Here is a 23,801-nt window from a genome sequence, read left to right on the forward strand (position 1 = left end):
GTTTCATCATACTCTTATCTTGGGGTTGTCTTTTTCGGACCCATCTTCACTATGAGACCCGCGATGCAGGCACGCTTGAGCAGAGGATATGCTTCATTGGCCAGACTAGAGAGGTCGTGCTTCCGCTCTCACTTTCAGAATCCACGGACCAAAGTGTTGCTTTTTGACTCCTTGGTCCGTCCAGCGGGGATGTATGGCAGTCCATGCTGGGGGCCAGGCTTGTCGGATACAAAGTGGGCCAAGGTGAAGCGGCTACAGGTTCTCATGTTATCACGGATGATCCATGGTAAGCCATTTGTTCCTCACCAGATCATTCGGGCAGAGTTCGGGTCACCCCCATTACAACTAGATGCTGCATTTCAGGTCATCACGTATTTGTACCGAGTCAAGGAGTATGGGGATTACACCTCTGGGCGTAGCAGGCTACCATGACTAGCACTATCCTCTTCTATGGCACTTGCACAGCAGGAGGGGACGAGAGGTCCTAGTATGCACGCACAAAGAGATGGTTTGAGTGACTCGGGCTCCACATGGATAGACTACCTCCATTTGAGTACAGCATGGATGCTCGGTTTTCTCCCCTCCTATCACACGAGGTCAACCAAGTTATTTGTGGGGATCTATTATAGCTACACATATTCCGGACCTGGCTAGGCCCGAGTGATCTTCCAGTGAAGCTGGGCTTCTATGGAGATCACTTCTTACATATCATAGCGGAGGGTTTCATTGACCTACCAGGGTACACACAGATTTACTTACCCCACTCACTGAGGATCTCTCTTGGGCAGTTCCGAGTCTCTTCACATAGACTTCGAATCGAGAGCGGCAGAGTAGAGCGACTACCCAGGGCAGCTCGTTTGTACCAGGTTTTTCACAGTCTCATAGACCCATCAGTCTTTCGAAGACTTTAATAAACTCTCTCTCTCTCTCTCTCACTGAAAAGGTCAATCTACAAGAATTCGAGTTGTCCTTACTATGCACCCTACAGGCTCAATGGTTGACATCAGAAAGGAAGACCAAGTTAGAATACTACCAAGATTAAATAAATCCTTTATGCTGGTCATCATTGATGAAATCAGATGCCTCTGCTAAGCCATACATCAATACTCCTATGCCTCTTCTCTATCACAAGAATATTACCAGATTCCGCACACGATCACATACCTTGGCCATAGAGAAAGGAGCTTGGCTGAATTTGCCACGGCGTACCAGAGTTTGTAGATTTTGTGATTCACAGACAGTCGAGACAGAGGCACATGTAGTCCTACAGTGCCCCAGATATGCACATATCAGGGATGATTACCAGCAGATACTGGTAGACACCACACAACTCTCATCAGTTCTCTCCATTGCTTCTCCGGCAGCATTGGGGTCTTTTGTCACTGTCTTTTTTCGTACCATCAAGAACTTGAAAACTCTTGACCCCTCCTCATCGGAGGAGATTTTTTGTACTGAGGATTAGGTCCCATGGGTCATTTTTGGCCCCCTGAGGATGATAATAATTTCTACTTCTACTTCTACTTCTCTCTCTCTCTCTGTGTCTCTCTCTCTCTCGTTTGACTTTAATAATAAGTCTGCCATCTAAATGTCTCAGACATAGCGTGTGCTCGCGCACATGCTTCAATTTAGGGAAAAAATAGGCGATCCCAATCCACTGCGTAAATCCTAGCGAGGTCTTTGAGTGGAGTCAAAGAGCGTATGAAGGCTTAGGGAAGTGTGGAGCTGGGTGGGAAAGCTCTTGTCTCTATAAGAACTTGGGAAAGAATGGCAAGAACAAGGGGTGACAAGGGGCTGGTGTATTGTCTCATTGGAGAAAGTAGAGTACCTATTTGTTCCTAAGCTTTACCGCAGAATACTCCTTTTCCAAATCTCAGTTCGAGGGTCAAAACCTCTTCGTTGTTTACGAGCGGAATGCCTAGTTTAAGTAATTAACTTACACCTTGTTAGCACTTAAACTTGGTATGGCCTTATAGGCTAGTTAGGACATTTTTTCCTAGTCTTGGTCAACCAGTTGATTTAGAGGCCTTCTAATGGCCACCACTTGTACTTTCTCATTATACATTTGCAAGTACTCTCATTTCCTCAGCTTGTTGTTTGCTCCCTTGCATTCCATCTCCATTCCATTGCTCCGTTCTCCCAACAGTGGTATCAAAGGCCTTGGTACCTGCTCCTCCTATCTTGCTCACCCTGTGCACATCTTATTGCTTCTACTTATCAGCGTTTCCAGAACATTGTCGTCTAACGTTGCCTTCGTACAAGTCTATGCCATCAGTGTTGTCACCACAATGTAAATATCCTAAGTCAAAGCACCATTGACCATTTATTTGATCATAATTAAAGAGTTTTTATATGTATTAATTATGGTCAAAGAGTTCTTTTAATGGTCAAAGAATTAACTACGGTCAAAGATACTTGACTCAGGTCAAGTAAGCCTGATTTCAGTCGGGGAGACTTGGTTTATTACCAAGAGGGCTAATTGCGGTTAACTAGAGAACCATAGAGCTGACTACGGTCAGAGAGTGTTGTGGCAAGCGCCAAGAGGGTTAACTATAGCTAACCAAGTTGTGCCAGCTTCGGTTGGAGAGATGTGCCAGCTTTGGTTGGAGAGACTTGGCCATAATTAAGGCGCCACGACCATTGGTCAAAGCCCCTTAATTACGACCAAGAGGGTTGACGTCGGTCAACCAAGAATTGTGTTCTATGTTTTGTTCACATGTTTGTTCAGTGGGGACGCCCACGTGTGACTAGGATTAGTCCATAGTTTAATATTTGCATGCAAAGCGCTAACAATTAATGGGTGCCATGGTGGTGCGCTTTAATTAATTGTTGCAGGTACTAGGAAGGGTTATTTTTCCCAAGCCTAACAAGCATCTTGGAGGCAGTTTGCATGACCAAGTGCTTCGAAGACTCCAGAGTTGCCCTTAGAGGCATGTAATAGGACTAAGTCTAGATTTTAGACAAGTGGCATATTGCCATTTTGGAATGAGCTTTAAGCTCTTGTAAAATAAATTCACGTTTTGGACTTTGTAACAGGCAGTTCTACACTGAACTCTTGTACTCAGATTCTCTCGATGAATAAAAACCTTGGGGGGGGTCCAGCCGACGAATGTCCTAGGCCCTAGTGCATTTTGAGAGAGGGAGAGCAAGAGAGAGAGTGTTTGCAGAGTGTTTTTGTAACGAAGATCGCACTGGTATTAGAGCTCAGGTCAAGCCCTTTCTTAAGAGACTGATGATCCAAGTGTAGGAAATGCCTCTCGAGATGATAGGTAGATGCTCCCTCTAACACTTGGAAGACCTACACAAAGTGCACGGTGTGCTTGGTGCGGACGACCCAAGGAGAGTGTGCACGGTGTGCTTGGCGTGGACTCACGATGAGCTACGTAGACTAGAGGGCCTCTACAGTAATCATGGACTGAAGACGAAGGGTGTGAAAAGTTTCCGCCATTGAGCGAAGGATTGGTGACGCAGCGTAGGGCGTGTGAAACCGAATTGAGGTATCAACAGACACATGTTCTGCTACGCCGTCCCTCAGCGTGACCATGCATAAAGATCTGTCGGGGCGTTGTGGTGACGACAGTCTTGTTGGGTGTCACGTACACTACTACATAGAGGCGTCATCGTGCGCTGAGCAACATTTGGTGTAGAGGCGAATTGAGAGCGCTGCTCTTACGTTGGTGCGTCCAATGGGAAAACGGCGTCGGTGATTATTTCATTCAGGAGGGACGGCGCTCGCGTGACGGAAATTAGTCCATGTGAAGGATTTCGCTGCCAGTTGTGTGTCTAGTCCTGATACAAAAAATATGTGTCTACCTCCACATGATACAAAAAAGAAGGGGGGGCACCAAAAATGGGGCAGAGGGGGGAGATACAGTATACATGTGCAGGTGGTGATCGTCAGAGACCAATCATAGAGGGGCCGTCAAATGGGAGGTCGGAAAAAACATTGCGATAGATGATTGGCCTCTGACGTCACGCGGCCTAGTCGAGCTCGGTTGTCGGGGGCGGCGGGTGGCCCTGTGGATGAGGGCAATGGTAACCTCGGTGGGGCGGGCAGAGAGCAGAGACGAGATGTCATGGACCTGGATGTGTGAGTCTGTCCGCTGGCGCAGCTGTCGTGGCTCTGGCTCTCGCTCACGTCCGCGTCGTCGGCTAGACTGAGAAGAGGTATCCTGTGACTGGAAGAAGTCAGTGATAGGCCGCTGGGTGTCCTCACGTTGTGTGTGCTGCTCGTGTTGCCGTGCTCGGAGAGAGGTATCTCGGTGGCAAGTCATCTCATGTAAGAAAGTGGCTAGGCATCGTTGATCCGAGAGAGAGAGAGAGAGAGAGAGAGAGAGAGAGAGAGAGAGGCCAAAGGTTCTATGAGACTAAAAGAAACCTGATACAATGATCTTAGGTGCAGTGACATTTGCTTGATTCAGCTAAAATTGGGATTTTCTATCATGTCTCTTGTAATGTGCCCTTCAAAATTTGAGGCTTTTGCCTCTTGTGCACTCCATTTGGTTTTCGTGCTGTGGAAGTTCGTTTGCAAGGACATTAAGCCACTATTTGTGGAGAGATTCCGCTCAGATTTACCTTAGACAGATTTGCAAACAGTTGCCCTTTGATTTTGGGCTTGTTATTTGCAAGGCAGCTATTTGCATGGGGGTCCTTTGTTTGGACATACATTTTTTTGCAAGTTATTTTCGATTGTGCATTTTGCTTAGTGTTTGAGCAGCTTACTAGGCATTTACAGTTGCAGAGCATTTGCTGCTATTTTTGGGTTGGCATTGGCAGATTTGCTGTCAGCTTTGGAGCAGCCAGCTCATTGCATTGTAGCCTTGAGGCTTTGACATTTGTAGGTCATTTTCTTTTGGGGATTCTCTTTTGCAATGGCTCACCATCAGTCTCGTGGAATGCTTGCCCATGGAGACAAGCTTCATGGTACCAACTACCTGTTAGAATCATTGTTATATTTCAGCAGTGACCAATGTAATGTAATAAGTAGGTTAGGGGCACTTTTCCCTCATTTTAGAGGTTTTTCCTTCTAACCATAGTTAGTTCACTAACTACGGTTAGTGAAGGATAAGGTTTTTTCACTTAGACAAAACCTATCCCACTCTTCAGTTGTACTACACTCTTCTATTGCAACTATTGCTTTCAGCTCTCACTCTCCTACTCTCCTGCTCTCGTGCTCTCACACTCTGCTCTCTCCCTCTCCAACTCACATTTGGTATCAGAGCAGGTTGACCCTGCTCCCTGCTTCCTTGCTCGCAAGCTCCCTGCTCCAAGCTCAACAGCTCGCTGCTCTGTATGACCTGCACGTATCATCGCTGCCCGTCCGCACAAGCCCGTTGTCCGTACAGTCCTCTGTACAATCTGTACGGACTGTACTTTCTGCATCGCCGTATTCAACTCCTGCGCCGTACCAGCTCCTGCACCGTATAGCTCCTATTGTCAGGTCCGTCCGTACATCGCCGTACAGCTCCTGCCGTTAGGTCCGTCCGTACAGCCCGTCGCCCGTACAACAGTACGTTTGTGTCAGCCAATACAGCTCGTCGCACATCTGCCGTACCTGACTCGTACAGCCGCCGTACAAATCTGTGTCGACTGTTCCGTACAGATCCATACATTCGTACAACCCATGCAGAATTCCGTACAGGAATCTGTACAGTCCGTACATTGTACAGATTTCGTACTGACAGTTCTGTACAATTTGAAGAGGCTGTACTTTCTGCAGATTTTTCCTTTGCAGGTGGACTCTAGAAGGTGTTTCGTGATAGGCATTTGCACAGAGAGCCATTATTTGGCTAATTTCTTGCAGAAAATTGGGGCTTTTGCAATTACACTGCAATTTTGCAGTGAAATTTGGGGATTTTGCAGGCAGAGAGCAATTTGTGCAACATTTGGGGCTTTTAGACCATTTGCCCCTTTCTGGTTACAATTTCAAGCCACAAATTGGGGCTTTTGTGTTGGGAGAGCAATTTTGCAGGTTTCAGTTCACACTGCCTTTCTGTAAGTGTTTTGAAGCACTTTTGGCAGGTTTTGGGAGAGATTGGATGCTCTGGCAGTTTTCTGGCAGAGACATTACAGAGATTTGAGTTGCATTTTCAGCCAGTGTTTGGCTGTATTGTTTTGGGAATTGTGCACTCCATTCCCAGCAAGGGAATTCAGATTTGCATTTGCTGTATTTTCTTTCTCAGACATGGCCCAGCAAAATCAGAATGATTTCCAGTTCAGTGGTCTCTCACAAGAGGATAATCTGGATGGTACCAACTACTCCTTGTGGAGTTTTATGGTACGCAACGATCTGATTTCCCGTAATTTGTGGGACTATGTAAATGGGGATGAGATCCGGCCAGCAAATGTGGCACCTAATACCCCTCCCCAGCAAGGAGGAGGCAGAGGTCGTGCACAGGGTACAGCTGGATGACAAGTTATTGGTGTAGCTATACCTACCACTCCAGAGCAAAAGAGATGGGATTCACTTGATGCTTTAGCTTTGTCGTGTATTTCTCTTTCAGTGAAAAGATTCATAATTCCGCATATCCGGTCGTGTAAGACCTCAAAGGCAACATGGGATATTTTGGAGAGCATGTATGCAGCTCGGAATGATGCCAGGGTGTCTTTTTTGAAAAGAGAATTGTCTCATACACATATGGAAGAGGGTGACTCCATGTCAGTGCACCTCACAAAGCTACAGGATTTACGAGAGCAATTGCTGAATATTGATGAGATCATTCCTGATTCAGAGATGATTACCACTGCTCTGAATTCTCTTCCTCAGTCTTATCTCAGCTTTCATACCTCGCTGAATTTGTCATTGAGGGGGGGTGCAAATCCTCTCAATTTTCACGAGTTGATAGGACTTCTGTTGCAGGAAGAGCAAACCAGGAAAAAAATGGCTTCACGAGCAGGTGAACATGCCATGCTTTCAAAATTCAAGCCTAAAACGGACAAACAAAGACATCAGCAAATCAGCCTTCCAGTGGTTCAGGACAGCCTTCTCAAAAAGCTAAGGGTGATGCAGGTAAGCCCAAGAAGAAGGGAATATGTCATTACTGCAAAAAGCCATGTCACTACATTGGAGAATGCAAGAAGAGGCTTGCAAAAGAAAAGAAAAACAGCTCCGGTATGGCTGTTGCAGATTCAGCTCCTCATGCATCTGACAATGAGCAAGCTACAGCCAACTTTGTGGAGCACGACTATGCCTTCTTGTCTTGCATTTCAGACTCTCAGTTGGCTGCTCCGGATACTACAGCCACTTGTAATGATGACTCTTATGCTTGACATGCAGTCATGATTCTTCCAAGGATGCATCAGCTTTCAGCGTCAATGAGACACAAAATACATGGCATTTTGATAGCGGTGCCTCAAAGCATATCACTTCCAGGAAGTGTCTTTTCACATCTCTGCATCTACCTCCCGTTGGTAAAAAGGTCACATGTGCCAACAACTCCTCCTATTCAGTTCGTGGTACATGAGAAGTTGAACTTACAGCCATTGAGGCTCAACATTTAAAATTTCTGATGTCTTGTATGTGCTTGGTATCACAAAAAATCTACTTTCAGTGTCCACTTTTAACAGAGCTGGATTTCAGGTCATTTTTGAAGATGACAAGCGTGCAGTCCATGACAGAGAGAATGACTATGCCTTGAGATTGTCTGGTACTTGTTACGTGGTCTTTTTCAGCTTGACATGTATGAGAAAAGACCAGCACATGCTCTTGCAGTTTTCACTCCTACTGCTGCTATGCAGAATGCGGAGTTATGGCATGCCAGATATGGACACATGCATTATGACGAGGGCATTGCACATCAACTTACAGTGAGGCTAACCCCTCAGCAAAATGGCAAAGCTGAGAGGCAAAATCGTACTCTTATGGAGATGGATAGATGCATGCTAAAAAGAAAAAGATTGCCTCACAAATTTTGGCTTGAAGGTCTCATGTGTGCCAATTATGTTTTGAATCGGGCTCCCACAAAAGCTTTGAAGACCAAGACTCCCTATGAAGTTTGGCAAGGGAGAAAGCCTTCAGTGAATCATTTTCGTGTTTTTGGATGCCTTGCATATGCTCATGTGTTTGTTGGGTACAGTACAGAGAGCAAGGGCTACCGTCTCTACAATCCTGTCACACGCAAGATTATTGTCAGTAGAGATGTTATATTTTCAGATGATCCAGCTCAAACTCAAGCTGAATTTGATATGCCTACTTCTTCGGATGATGTCTTTGAGGGATTACTACCCATTGCCTTGGGTTTCCCTGCTGATATATCTGATGCAGATCACAATTTACAGATACCTCCACATGCTCCGATTCAGCCACATAATGTCTTACCACCTCCACAAGCAGTGGAAGAGGTTGTTCAGCAAGAAATTGCAGATATACATGCAGCAAAAATAGTTCCAAATTGGCTGTTACAAACTCTCAGGGAGAGTAAAATTGATGCTCCATTACCTGGCAGAACTCGTAGTGCAGTAAGGCATGGGGGGGGAGCTCGTTCAATTGAATCAGGTTATGTAGGTACTCTTCTTGATGAGGAGGAGCCTGAGACATTTGAAAAAGCACAGGATAATGTGCATTGGATGAATGCCATGCACGATGATTGCAGTCCATTCAAAAAAATCAGACATGGGAAGTTGTCGATTTGCCACCAGGTAAACATGCCATAGGTACACGGTGGGTTTTCAAAGTCAAAAGAAAGCCAGATGGGTCCATTGATCGGTACAAGGCAAGGCTGGTTGCAAAAGGATATGCTCAGAAAAAGGGCATAGACTGTGAGGAGACTTTTGCTCCTACATCCAGAATGACAACCATTCGGTCAGTTATAGCCATGGCTGCAAATTTTGAATGGAATGTTCGTCAGTTGGACATTGAAACAGCTTTCCTTAATGGAGACTTGTTGGAAGAGGTTTATGTCAAACAACCTCTGGGCTTTGAAATTTCAGGAAATGCACATCAAGTATGCAAGCTGAATAAAGCTTTGTATGGGCTGAAACAAGCCCCACGTCCATGGTATGCCAAAATTCATGCCTTTTTGACGAGCAAGGGGCTGCACAATAGTCCAACTGAAAGCACCCTCTACATCAAGAAGGATGGGGGGTATATTTTAGTCATCATTCTTTATGTAGATGACTTATTGGTCACAGGGTGAAATGAGGATAATATTGCAGATTTTAAAGCTGAATTGCAGACCACTTTTGACATGTTAGATTTGGGGCTGCTACACTTTTATTTGGGGATCCATTTTATTCAAGAGAAAAGTGGCATCATTATGTCTCAATCCAAGTATGTGCAGAAACTCTTGGACAGATTCAACAGGTCTGTAGGAGAACTGGCCACCAGCAAGCTGACTAGGGTCTGCCGACCAGGGTCTGTTTGACATGACTTGGTGACTCAGTTGGCCAACCAAGTGACTGACCCGATCAGGCCATCTGCCATGCCTATTTACTGTGTACTTCTGATATTTTCTTATGTTAGTCCTTGCTGCTGCAGCTTTTTTCCTAACATCCTTCAGTAAGGCTTGTGTGAAACTCACAGCTTTAGCCCAACAATCAGCTTTAGTGCTGTTGGAAAAAAATTTCAGATACATTTGACTTAAGCTTAAAGAAGCTAGGGTTCGGCTTTAAACCAGCACTGAAACTTTTGTCCCATGTTAAAGTCACAAGCATAAGCCTCTGGTTTGTGATCAGAAAGCATTTGGTGAAAGTTGAACTTCGGCTCGATCCTTAACATGGTATTATAGAGTGATTTAGAGGCATAAACTTTGTCTAATTTGGCCTCTCTTCTCGTGTCTATAGCAAATCTCTAAATCAGGTGAGTTCCCTCGCATCTTATCCTAACACACTCATTGCTTCTCGTCCATGGGGGCCTTGCAAATTTAGTAACCAAGGATTGACCAGGTCTCAAATGAATATCTACACACAAAACGAACAACCTCCCCCCCGCCCCCTTTTCCTGCCACCACCACCCACATAGCGACTTCTCAATCAACTTGCGACCGGCAAGGGCAAACCATCACTCATCACCCCCCCTTACTCTTAATTGGGTGGTCAATACCATCAAACGAAAGTAAAAGGCAATACATTCATTTTTGGGGGACAAACCAGGGCATAGTATCTCTTATTGACTCCAAATACATTCAGAGAGGGATAACTCAAGGCTGAGAATCTTTATTGACTCAACACAAACACACATAGCAAAGGGGCCTAAAAAGCCCAATCCTGGTCGAAAGGATCCTCCTCTTGAAGAGAGAGGCTGTGAACCTCTATTGTAACGCCTGAATCCACAGAGTTAGTTCCGTTGACATATCTTACACAAGCATGGTAAAATCTGTACCTGAAGGTAAATGATTCTATCAACCTTATCTATTGAGTGTCCTTGAACTCAATCTTAGGTTGAGATCGAGGAATCGTTGTTCGAACAACCCCATCAGTTGAACCCCTCGAGGTTAATTTTTGGGTTGCAATTTCTATCAACCCTAATGTCCTGAATTACTTAGTATTCAGAAAATCCCTCAGCGGAATACCCTTGTAATTCAAACTCTTGGGTTGAAATACATGACAGACTTTCCATCGCAGAACAATTAGGTATCCGTTCATAACTCATGATGGAAGAATCTTCATGGAAGTATCAATGGGCAAAATCCTGACAAAAAATATGGTCGCCTTGATCTATCCTGGAAAGGCCCCTACATGAGGATAATCAGTAAAAATTCAGTTGGCTATATCCAGTCAATCGTACTGTTCTAGACATGACTATAGTCAACCATCATAGAAATAATATCGTATGTGATCCAAAGACTACGGAAACATACAATCCGAAATCTCTCAAAACAAGATCCACTATTGAATATCCTGTATAAACTTGTGCACAATAAACCGCTCCGATCACAGGATCGTCCAGTTCTTAGGATCTCTTATCTAGGAACATCAAGTTCCAAACAAGGCACTGACATACCATCATCAGAAGATATGCGGTAACCCTCCCTGAGATTGAGTCTAGACTATGGAGCTCCAGGGTTGAACCCAAAAAATACATGGCTTCTCTCAGGGTAAAGAATCTTAGTCAGCCCTCGTAAAAATCTAATCAGGTTATCCCCAATTCAATTCAGCCTACTTTCACTTCACCCTAGAGGTCCTTGGGTATTATTTCATGCTGGATTATACCACCACATCAGAGAATCTTAAATGTAACATACCTTAGTGTCCCATACCACCAAAGTATACTACATATAAACAACTCAGTGGACAATATGAGTAAATCAGGTAGCCAATCCCTCTTCAACTTAGATGATCCCAGATTGAGTCAGGGTGGCAAATCCATTCTCAATCCTTTTCTTAATGTGATTATATCACCCCCTTGTGTTACAATACCGCAACCAATAGGTCAAAGAAGAAAACCGAGTAGGTAGTATCCCTAACAACTCTTGAATCTTGACTATCCATGACCTCGGGCTAAAAGAGTGAGAATCAGAATGACCCCGCCTTTGGACATGATTCAAAGAAGGTATCCATCAAGACTCATCCTGGTCTAATCAATAAGAACCTTCATATGTCCAAACGGTAACTCGAAGAAACGTCATAACTCACAATCACACCGAGATCAAAACTTCAAATAGAAACCAAACAAGAATCTACGCACCAAGATTCGAGAAAGGGAAATCCAGTTGTCTTAGTTAAGTCCAGTTTAAGATGTAACAAAGTCTCAGGCATCCTTAATGTATCATTTACCTAAAAAAAACTTCAAGATATATGGAACAAAAGTACACATTATATAATTTGAAAAAACCAATCAAATTATAAATGCCACTGGTCAATTTAATAACAAGACAATTTAGAACATAATTCATACAAAATTGGGGAGCTTCTTGAACCAAGAGTGGTTCAAAAGATCCAGTCGAGCAAAAAATATTAGGTGTCGGGCAAAACTGAGGATTTCAACTTCTTCATTGCTTTTCAATAGCACGGAAGCGGTATAAAGACTCTAAAACAAGCTGTCTACATTTAGAACATCATGAGCCTTCTTCAATATATTTATGGTATCAACTGTCTTTATAGTAGTGAAGAGCTTCCCAGAGTTCATCCATCAAGGAATCCATCTCTCGTAGCAGGTCATGAGGTCTACGAGGAATAACCTTCGATGTAGCCTCATCCTCCATCTCAATAAAACAGTAATCCAACGTAGGTGTTTGATTACTTTGATGTCCTTCCATGGCTGGAAAATATCTCGCACGGGAGAGGGACTAAAAGAAAAGCAGCTGGGTCCCAACACGTGCTCTTCCCACTAGCAAAAGAGAATCTGGTGCTGCGTGGACAGCAAGAAAGATGGCGGAATCTGATAGGCTGATCTTAGACAGAAAGAGGGTGGGAAATTCGCCTTCATGCGCTGAAGTGCTGAAGTGAGAGAGAGAGAGAGAGAGAGAGAGGAATCCCGGGTATATAAATAGCCAGGAAGGGCCATCAAAAGCTAGACGAATTTATGGTAGCAACCTGCTTTTTTTAAACCAAAAACAGTCTCGCTTTTAATAGATCTGGTCCCGCTTTTCTCCTGCCAGCCAAAAATAGCCAAAATGCGCTAAAATCAGGCCATACGCTGGGTAGGAATATCATCCTTGAGAACCTAGAGCAAATTCTTTCCCTAACCAGCCCACTCTCATACGCCCCCACATAGCCAAAAACATCAACAACCCAAGCGTGGGAAGTTATAGGTCAGAAACGATCCATCCTCATATCTCTTGTTGAAAGCATCAAGTCTTCTCATCGCCTACCCTTCTCAGGGAATCACAATTTCCAAACACGTAGCAACCGAGAGAGCACACAGCTTATGGACTTCTATCTCTTCCAGAATTCTCTCAATCATGAGCGCACATCATCAGCCAACGATTCAGCCCATACATGAGCGGAAATTCAGTTTTGCAAGAGCAATCTCAAAAAGCGTACCTGGAAGACATCTTTTCTGCATACCTCGCGTTGAATTCAATCGTGATAGGACTGCTCTGATACGAAATGACACGACCCCGCAGGATCTGACCCTATCACTGACCTAGAATCTCGTCCTTGATACAACCAGAATCATAGCACAGGTGCCTCGATCCTCCCGACCATCCCGGAGCACGTGGGCTACAGCTCGACTCATCCATAGGCCTGTATCTAACCCAGGCGTCCCATACCACCTGAGCCCGTCCATAAGACCTTCGATACACCACCTATGATCCGCCATGTAGATGGCCTGAGTCCCGTTCTGGGTCCAAGTCCCATCCATCAGTTGAGGAGCGCTCAACCGATCTACACAATAGCACTCGCCCATAGGAGGAAACCCGCTATAGATAGCACAATGCTATGAATAGCTTCCTCCATATAAAGCGAGCACTATATATGAATCAATCTCTATATATAGCAATCTCGGCTCAAAATAGCCATCCAGCCCTATGCTATCCCGTAACCCACGTTAACCTGCTATCCAACCCTAGGTACACCATGCACATGACAGTAGCTACATGTATCGCCTCCGGGGGCTCTTCAGGGTCAGCTTGTTCTTCAACAAGGAGATTGGCATGGTGCTTCTCTTGTTCATGTTCCTTCTTCTTGAAGCTGTGAGCTTCAATGTGTCCTTTCCTCTTGCAAAACTTGCAAATAATATTCTTGTTGGTCTTCCATTTGCTTGTGGAAGCAAATGCTTGATCACCAGGAGATGCAAGAGAGGCTTCCTTATTGCGACGGTCCTTCTCAATGAGGAGTGCCACCATATCATCAAATGTGGTAGTGGCAAGAAGAAGGACTTCAAGAGTCTGCTCAAAACGAGAAATTGCATGCATACTCTTGATAAGGACAGCCATCTTATCTTCGTGATTGGGCACACTTTTCAAACTTGAGAGTTGTTGAACAAGAGATTGAAACCGGGTTAGATGATCACTCAACTCATCACTCTCTTCCATTTTCAAATCATAAAACTTGAGCTACAGAAAGACTTTAGAGTTGGTGATTTTATTACCAAACAAGGTCTCGAGGTGATTCCAAATCTGGCTAGCTGCCGACTTGAAATCCACATGATGGATGAGAGAGTCGGCTAAGCAAAGACCAATGAGGGCAATGGCCTTAGCATTCTGCTGCTTCCAAATCCTTTGGTGTTGCTGATCAAGTAACTCAATTTGGTCATCCTCAACAACATCCCAAACTCCTTCACGCATAAGGAGCAGCTGCATTTTGGTTTGCCATGTGGGAAAACCTTCCCCCTTGAATTTCGCCACGAGCAAGGTAGTAGAGGACAACGGAGTCATGATGGCAAAGACATTCGTGAAGGCGGTCAGCAACCAGAAAGGAAGACCCAGCAAAGGAATGGACTAGTCTCGGTCTTCAAAACCGGACAACAATCTCCTCGTGTGAAGTGCGGACCAGCTAGCTTTCAGGGCGCCAAAGCTGCCTAAACCTCCACACGTGTACGCGTAGCTTGCAAGAGGTGCCGACCAGCAAGCAAGGAGAGGAAAATGGGCACCTAAAACACTCGCATGAAGGCAACAAAGGAGGCAGCAGGAGATGAAGTGGTGGCTGGGTATGGAGGAGGCAGAAAACGGAAACTAATGGCTGCAGAAAGAGGTAGAATGAGGCAGGGCTGAGGCGGCTAAAAGTGGATTAGGGTTTTGAATTAGGGTTTGGGCTATGATGACATGGCAGCTACGGAAGGTGGCTCTGATACCATGTTAGAAACATGGTGTGAGGGGGAGAGAGAGATAAGTTGGGGTGTGAAGAAATGATGTTCAAATGAAGACACGAAGAAGGCTTTCATTCATTCATCAAGTATGACAAGATAAGTACATATGGGAAAGAGTGCGAATAAAGTAATGATTGTATTGCAAGAGCCACAAAGTAAAATGAACTCAATTTGGGCAGAGATTAGATCAGGTATTAGTACACACCAACACACTCTTTGGCTATGATATCTCCAACACTCACTGCTTTAGCACAGCAATCAGCTCTAGTTCTGTTGGTAAAGAAATTAAGATACATTTGACCTGATCCCATACAGCCTTAAGCTTGATGAAGCCAGGGTTCTCAGCTTTAAACCAGACACTCTTGTCCCATGCCAAAGTCACAAGCACAAGCCACTGGTTTGTGATCAGAAAGCATCAGTGAAAGTTGAACTTCAGCTCCACTCTTAACATAGTATCATAGAGTGATTTAGACGCATAAACTAATCTGGCCTCTCTCCGCGTGCTTATAGTAAATCTCTAAATCAGGTGAGTTTCCTCGCATTGTATCCATGGGGGCCTTGCAAATTGAGTAACTAAGGATTGACCTTGGGCCCAAAGGAATATCTACACACAAGACCGCTCCCCCCCTTCCCTCAGAAGGCAAAAAACGCAGGGTTAAGCTCTAGACAATGGTGGAATCAAGATAGCTTGCAGACCCGTGGCAAAGTGTAACATGCAACGGTCGCACCCAATCAAAGGAGTCAAAATAAAATCCTGCGTAAGCATGGCCTTCTGAACTGAAACAGTGAAATGGATGGCCTTATGTGTGATGTGTGTGCGCAAGACGAGCATATCGAATACAACAATAAATTGATGCCCGTTGGTTGTGAGAGGGGGAAGAGTGAAGGAAGGGAGCAAGAGAGTGAGAGTGAGAGAGACACAATTATTGCGGGTGTGAAGTGATGAGTGAGCCACACCACAAACTCACTTAAGTTTTATTAGGATTAGGTTTACCCTATGACTGTCTTAAGACAGTCATAGGTGTCCTAACTTTAATTCTTTAATATAAGGGTAGGCAATGTGCCTTTACCCCAACAACCTCCCACCTAAAGGCCAATGTGCCTAAAGGGGAGAAAAGAATAAAAATACAGCAATATACAGTTACTGTATACAAGACCATAAAGTAAGAATGGTCTCATCCTAATCCCATGATGTGGCGGCAATGTGCAAACCGCTCTGTAGGCAAGCTCTTAGTGAGCAAATCTGCAAGATTATCATCAGTATGTACTTTCACAAGCTCAAGACGCTTGTCTTCCAGTACCTCCCTGATGAAATGATATTTCACTTCTATGTGCTTGGTCTTCTGATGAAAGACCGGATTCTTTGCCAACATGATAGCACTCTGACTATCACAATGCAGAACTGGCATATCTCCTGTAATGCCCAAATCTTCCACCAGCCGAGTAAGCCATATTGCTTCCTTGCAAGCCTCAGTGGCTGCAACATATTCAGCTTCTGTGGTTGATAGTGCAACGCATTTCTGCAACCGAGACACCCATGATATAGCACCTCCTGCAAATGTAAAAATATAACCGGTAGTAGACTTCCGGTTATCTGCATTCCCTGCATAGTCTGAATCTGTAAAACCATGCACCAATGCATCCTGCCTACCATAGCATATGCACAAGTCTTTGGTACCTTTGAGATACCTCAAGACACCTTTCACTGCTTCCCAATGCCGCTTGCCTGGATTTGCCATATACCTGCTGATGACTCCCACCGCAAAAGCAATATCCGGACGAGTGGCAACCATGGCATACATCAAAGATCCAACTGCAGATGCATACGGAACCTTGGCCATTTCAGCCTTATCATCATCTGATCTGGGGCTGTCCTTACTGCTGAGTTTTAAATGTAGAGGCAACGGGGTACTAATGGACTTCCCCCCCTCCATTTTAAACCTCTGCAGTACTTTGTCAATATACTCTTTCTGTGACAGAAACAAAAGTCCCTTGGACCTGTCACGAGTAATACGCATGCCAAGAATATGATTTGCATCTCCCAAGTCTTTCATGTCAAAAGACTTATGCAGTTGTTTCTTCAAAGCACTAATCTCATGCTGAGATTTACTGGCAATAAGCATGTCATCCACATATAGAATGAGTAGCATCAAACTGCCATCCTTTGCCCGTTTGGTGTACAAGCAATGATCGGTCTCACACCTATGATACCCTTGGGACTGCATGAATGCATCAAACTTCTTGTACCATTCTCTTGGCGCCTGTTTGAGTCCATACAAGCTCCTTTTGAGCTTACACACAAGCTGCTCTTTCCCTTTAACAGCATATCCCTCTGGCTGACTCATATAGATCTCATCATGGAGATCTCCGTGAAGAAAAGCTGTCTTCACATCCATCTGACATAAATCCATGTCAGCATGAGCAACAAGAGCCAACACTGCTCTCAAAGTAGTCATCTTGACTACAGGGGAAAAGATCTCATCAAAGTCAATGCCCTTCTCCTGCTTGAATCCCTTGGCAACCAATCTGGCCTTATACCTCGGTAAAGCATTTGAATCCACTTTGACTTTGTAAACCCACTTACATGGCAAAACTTTTCTGCCTGCAGGTAACTGCACCAAGTCCCATGTATCATTCTGAAGTAGAGAATCCATTTCTGACTGCATGGCTTTTTCCCACTTCTTTTTCTCTGTTCTTCCCATAGCTTCCTTGAAGCTGGAAGGCTCACCACAATCTGTCAGCATGACAAAATCAGCCACATTATTGGCTCCGGGAACAAACCTGGCAGGATGCCGTTGTGCACGGGTGCTCCTCCTAACAAACTGTTCCGGATTAGGCTGCTGTCCAGCCTGTTCTTCATGCATAACAGGTGGCTGTACCACCGTACCTGGCTGTTCTACAGCCCCATCTGTTGGCACATCCAGTGGTGCATTATTGGCAAAATTTTCTGGCTGAATATCAGCCTGTATACCCTCTTGAACAGGGTGATCTGCAGCAGGCTGCTGCTGCATATAAATAGGCATTCTTTGCTGTCCAACATCATCATAAATAACCCGCCTGTATTCCACAGGTTGCACGGGTTCCTTGTGTACACAATCTTCTTTAAAGATGACATCATTGCTGCGTATAATCTTCCGTTTAACGGGATCCCATAATCTGTACCCCATTTCACCTTCATCACCATATCCCATAAAGATGCATCTGATAGACTTTGGATCCAGTTTGGTGCGTAGATCTTTGCGTACATGAGCAAAGCACTCGCAGCCAAATACCCGTAAGTGCTTATATGAGGGTGGCTTGCCAGACCACACCTCCTCTGGCACTTTCAACTCCAAAGCCTTATTTGGTGACCTGTTAATAATGTGAATTGCTGTTTGCACGGCTTCTGCCCAAAAGCCATGGGGTAATGCAGCATAAGACAACATACATCGAACCTTCTCCTGAACAGTTCGATTCATCCGCTCACTTGCACCATTTTGAGATGCATTATGAGGGGCTGTGAGTTCCTGTTTGATGCCCTTAGCTTGGCAAAACTGCACAAAAGCATGTGACACATACTCACCCCCATTATCGGATCTGAGGCATTTCAGCCTACGACCTGTCCGATTTTCAACCTGAGCGACAAACCTCTTGAAAGCATTTAGGGCATCTCCCTTATGCTTCAAGAAATAGACCCACACCTTACGTGTAGCATCATCAATGAAAGTAATAAAATATTTGGCACCCCCTAGTGATAACTGTGGCATCTCACACAAATCAGTGTGCACTAGATCAAGTGGTGCTCTATTCTGGGGAGTTCTCCTTTTATGAGGAGTCACAGAATGCTTGCCAAAAATACAATGATCACAAGTAGGCAAATCTGAAAAAGAGAGAGGCGGCAGATAACCCAAACGTGACAGTTCTTGCATTCCCTTAACAGACATGTGTCCCAACCGGCTATGCCACAATGAAACCTTTGGCAGCTCGGTTATGGCAACAACATGATTACCCACACTGGAAACATAAAGAGGGTACAAGGTATCACTCTTAAAACCCTCAGCCACTACAGTATGGCCATCAGTAATCACCCATTTGGAATCTCCAAATGTGGTGTGGTAACCACTGTCATCTAATAAGCCAGTGCTAATCAGATTTTTCTTGATTTCCGGCACATGGCGAACACCATCAAGCATAAATGACTGTCCATCAGGAAATACTATCTGTATACTGCCAATCCCTGCAATCTGACATGCATAGTTGTTCCCAAGATGAACAACTCCATGAGTACCTGTGTAGGAAGTAAACCACTCCCTGCGAGGTGTAACATGAAAAGAGGCACCTGAATCCAAGAGCCAGGTGTGCATGTCATGGCCATCAATAACCAAAGCATGTGCTATTACAGCAGAAGAGCATAAAACATCATGTATGTCACTGTCACTGTCCTCTGCTGCAACATTCACTGCATCCAATTCAACTAGCGTGGCCTTGCCTTTGCCTTTGCTTGCATTTCCTGCATCCTGTGATTCAGCCTTCTTGGCTTTCTGATCCCGTATGAACTTGAAGCACTTCGACTTCACATGTCCCTTCTTGCCACAATAAAAGCATTCAATGTCCTTTTTGCCACGGGACTGACTGCGGGATTTGGACTTACTAGCAGATCTCCCCTTCTGCTGAGTCCTGCCTCTATCCTGTACCTGCAAAGCATTTGAAGACTTGCTGCCCGCATTATTCTTCCTGCTCATCTCCTCCATAAGGAGAGAGCTCTCTACATCAGCATAAATAAGAGTGGCATTTGAGTTTGACAGGGTGGTCTTGAAAGTGTCCCAACTCTCAGGAAGAGTACACAACAAGAAAGTAGCCTTGAACTCCTCATCAAGGTTCAACCCCTGTGCAATCAGCTGTGTAAAGATAGCATTGAACTCACTCAAGTGTGAGGTCATAGCTGTACCTTCCTTCATGCGAAGATCGACCAGCTTCTTCAGCCAATAAACCTTACTGGCTGAGCTCTTTTGGGCATACAGTTCTTCTAGTCTTTGCCATAGACCATAAGAGGTCTTTTCAGCCTGTACATTGAACACAAGAGTGTCTGAAATAGTGAGCATGATAGCTGCCCTCGCAGACAGATCAAGCTCTTCCCAATCATCAGCTGCCATATCAGATGGCTTGACACCCTTTACCCTTATGGGCTTAGCAATCTTCTTTAACAGAAGAACATTCAAGCACTGTTCTGCCCATAATGCATAGTTATGTGCTCCTTCCAGTTTCTTTATGTTCAGAATTGAAGAATCACCTCCTCCTGATGCCATATCAGATGAGGAAAGTACCTGACTCCCTGGAAGTAAAAAGACTGAATAAAAAAGTTCTGATTTCTCAGAAAAAGCCTGCTCTATTCAAGAGCCAGAAGCACTCTCAAAGGTGCTGTTTTTACTGTCAGTAAAATCTGCAGCAAAACAGTAAATGTCCCTGCAAATACTGTACCTTCTGACAAAATGTTCTGAGCTCAAAAAAGGCATAAAAAACAGTGATTTCAGACTGCTGCTGCTGCTCAACAAGAGCTTAACAGTGCATACTTATCTGACAAAACCACTCAGACTGCTGTAAACACTGCTGTACTGACTGTACTGATCACTTCTCCCACCTCAGATGAGGTATGTCACTGTCTCAAATTGCAGAAGACACTCCAAAAACAGTAAATGACTCTTCAGCCTGTCACACAAAACCTGCAACAGTAAATGGGATAAATCCCAAGCAATCACCCTTATACCAAGGGGAGAAAACGCATCTGAAGATCTCTGTAGGTAACCCAAGTGCAATCAAACAAAGTCTGGGCAAAAGCCCCTTGATCTGACACCGGAATCAAGTGGAGAACACCTCAACAATGAGGTAGCAAGCAATATGAAAATCTCTCTGACTCTTGTACCTGACAATGTGCAATGCATAGACTGCCTCTGTGTACTCAGTAACAACACAACTCACAACGTACAAACACCCAGAAGAAAATCTTTTGAGCACTGTCAACGATGGGCAGTTAGGGACCGAGTAAACTCGATGCGCCCTGACCAAGCGTGGCTCAACTGAGATTTTCAGAGTGTGTACAAAGAATGTGACCTGCAACAAATGTCACCAAATGCACTGCGGAAATAAAGCAAATGTGTGCTCCCTGGCTACACACTGCCTCAAGGCATAGACTGCAAACACATCTAGGCAAAAGCCCTTTGATAAGTTCACCCAAAACTGAGAATTTCACTCAGTAAAAGCATAGAAGCTCCGGCTGTCCTGCTGTACTTCTGTCCTTGCAGCAAGTACACTTCCCCCTTAAAAAAAAATCTTTGGACACAGATCCCAAGAAAATGTACTTCCCTGCTGCACACAGATCGAGAAAAAAGACTGTGTAGCTTCCTGTGGGTGAGGTGGCGTCGTCGTCCGTACAGCTGTACGGAAATCCGTACGACTGTACGGCAGTCCGTACGACTGTCGTCCGTACAGCTGCGCGACGCTGCAGATTCGCTGGGTAGCTGCCTGATGCAGCTCCGCCCTGGCTAGCTGCAAAATGCGCCGCCCTATTCAAAAGCAAAAAGCCCTAGCTGACTGCGCCGCCGCCCTGGTCTGCTCCCGCGCCGCTGACTGCTGCGCCGCCCTGCGAGCCCTAGCTGCGAAAAAACGCCTTGGAGCTGCCCTAGCTGCTCGACGCAGCCGCTCAGCTCCCGCGCCGTCGACTGGTCTGCACCCGGATCTGCTCGAGCTCCGTCTTGGAGCTGCCCTTGCTGCTCGACGCCGCCGCCTTGGAGCTGCCCTTGCTGCTCGACGCCGCCGCCTTGGAGCTGCCCTTGATGCTCGACGCCGCCGTCTTGCACCACAGCTCGCTGCTCGAGCTCCGTTGACTGCTGCACAGTCCGTCCGTACGACTGTACGGACGACGTACGGTCGTACGGCGCTGTCCGTACGTCCGTACGGTAAGGGTAGTAGGCGAAGGAGAGGAAGCTTGGGAGGGGAGGCTCTGATACCAGTTGAGAGGGGGAAGAGTGAAGGAAGGGAGCAAGAGAGTGAGAGTGAGAGAGACACAATTATTGCGGGTGTGAAGTGATGAGTGAGCCACACCACAAACTCACTTAAGTTTTATTAGGATTAGGTTTACCCTATGACTGTCTTAAGACAGTCATAGGTGTCCTAACTTTAATTCTTTAATATAAGGGTAGGCAATGTGCCTTTACCCCAACAGGTTGTGCCGTATACTCGAATGAGCGCCTTCTTTGATTTGAGAAATTGCCCTCCTCCTTACCTTGAAAGACCATCGTAGGAACGGCGTTCAAAGCAAGGAAGACGGCATTCGTAGCTGAGGATGGAGGCGGGGCTAGAAGAGCCAATACATTAGCGACGGCGAAGTAGGTTCTTTCGCAACCTTTTCGACAAGCCACTTCGGACAATCCTTCTTGCCATGCGCAGTGATGTGGTGGCAATGAAAGCAACGATGTTCTTGGTGGGACCGCTTCTGCTCGTCGGACTGTAGATAGCCTCCCGTAATACTCGCTTTAGCCTTCTCATCCAGAGTCATCTTTGGCTTCGACTCCTTTTGACCAGAAGCCTGGCCGTCTTTCTTTTAAAGCTGATGCTACGAAGACAAAGCAAGTCCTTATGAGCCTCTCGATTAAGCACCTTTATGAAGATATCGTTTTGTCATTGGTTGGACAATAACAAGACGAATCTCATTTTGCAAGATCTTTTCTTGGAGAACAGGGTACTGAATTGTAACATGTTTGTCACAGCAAACATATGGTGCCTGTCCTTGGCACCTTTGTGAAAATATCGTGTTCTTCTTGGCTGCACAAGAGCTGGAGAAAAAGCTGAGATAATATAATCTCTTCAAATGAATTTGGAATCTGGCAGAGATGATGCCCTTTCCTTTCCCTCTTCCCCTTTGTGTCTACAAATGCAAGAAGACAAACTAACTTATGATAATGTGGCTTAAAAGGTTTTGAAGGTTTCGATGTCTTCTGCTCCCTAGAAATTTGGGGGGGGCACTCACGCATGTGCCTGCATACACACATGCGTGCATACGTGCTCTCTCTCTCCCCCCTTTTGTCGTCAATTGTAGTGTGCTTGCATCTTAATATTCAGTGGCCAGGATGATTTCACAGATAATCATTGACAGTTAAGGATTTGTAGGTGATCAAAATCTGTTATTGTCCGAGTGATGAATCCACCCAGGTTTTCCAGGCATAATAAGTTGGAATATATATGTGTGAACAGATTCCTTCTGCATATGCTCCGGAGCGGCTTGCTTTACTGAAACAGTTGGAGCATTTGAGGAAAATGCAAATGGAGGCCGAGAGAGCAGATACTGATTTGCAACCTCGTGCATTAGGTTTCGAGGGGACAGAGTTTCAAGATATAAGAGGAAGGAATCAGGAATGATTGGCGATGTGCATGGTTACCCGATTTTATTGCTTGTAAGCATGATCTTGGGAATCGATATTCAGATTGGCCAAGATGACCTTCAAATATCAGACACCTAAGTACAGGAGGTATGCAACTTACTGAAAAAGGTAGGGTATATCTCCACGAAGTTTTCAAAGTCCAGATGGTTCCCGGTTGCGTTGGGTGTCCGTGATGAATAAGATGCAGATGCTAAATTCTTTTTCATTGTATTCCTTTCCGAACGGGCTCAAAAGTACAGGATAACTCACTTCTCTGGAGAACCTTTATGTAAAATTTTAAAGCAGGATTCTGCAGAGTATAAGTGTTATTGCTCGCTGTCTCAAGCATCTTTGATGTTCAATTGATGAGCATGATTTTCCATTTCTTGTAGTAACTTGTTGCCTCGAGCATGATATATCAATGTATTAAAAAGCAAATGTGTGTGTGTGGTGGGTGTGGGTGTTTGGGATGGGTGTTGATCAATCTATCATACAATTATTTAAGCCTCATATTGAGACCTCTGTGTATATGCCCATAGATTTTTCTATTTTATATGAAAAGGAGAGATTAATTTTAAACCTTTATAAGTAAAGTCTCTTTGTCTGCATAAGCTTAATTTATATGTGTGTCGGTACGTATCCATTCTTTTTTGGGCCCTTGGTTGCTTTGAAAACGTGAAGATTCCACACTTGGATTTTTTTCACATTTCTTGGTTTGTCTA

At 44.9% G+C, this 23,801-nt stretch overlaps 1 protein-coding gene across 3 annotated transcripts in view; it reads left to right on the plus strand.

The window, feature by feature from the left end:
* LOC147891650 (uncharacterized) overlaps positions 1-23,479 on the plus strand; it is an 86,115-nt gene extending 62,636 nt beyond the window's left edge. For all 3 annotated transcript variants that reach the window (XM_087388057.1, XM_087388059.1, XM_087388058.1), the window contains one exon: positions 22,913-23,479. In XM_087388057.1, coding sequence (XP_087244183.1) covers positions 22,913-23,077 — 165 coding nt within the window. In that variant the 3' untranslated portion in view covers positions 23,078-23,479. The remainder of the gene's footprint in view (positions 1-22,912) is intronic.
* The last annotated feature ends 322 nt before the right edge of the window (positions 23,480-23,801 follow it).

The sequence above is a fragment of the Dipteris shenzhenensis genome, chromosome 17, assembly GCF_047967505.1.
Source record: "Dipteris shenzhenensis isolate YYH24624 ecotype China chromosome 17, Dip_SZ_1.0, whole genome shotgun sequence".
Classification (NCBI taxonomy): Eukaryota; Viridiplantae; Streptophyta; class Polypodiopsida; order Gleicheniales; family Dipteridaceae; genus Dipteris; species Dipteris shenzhenensis.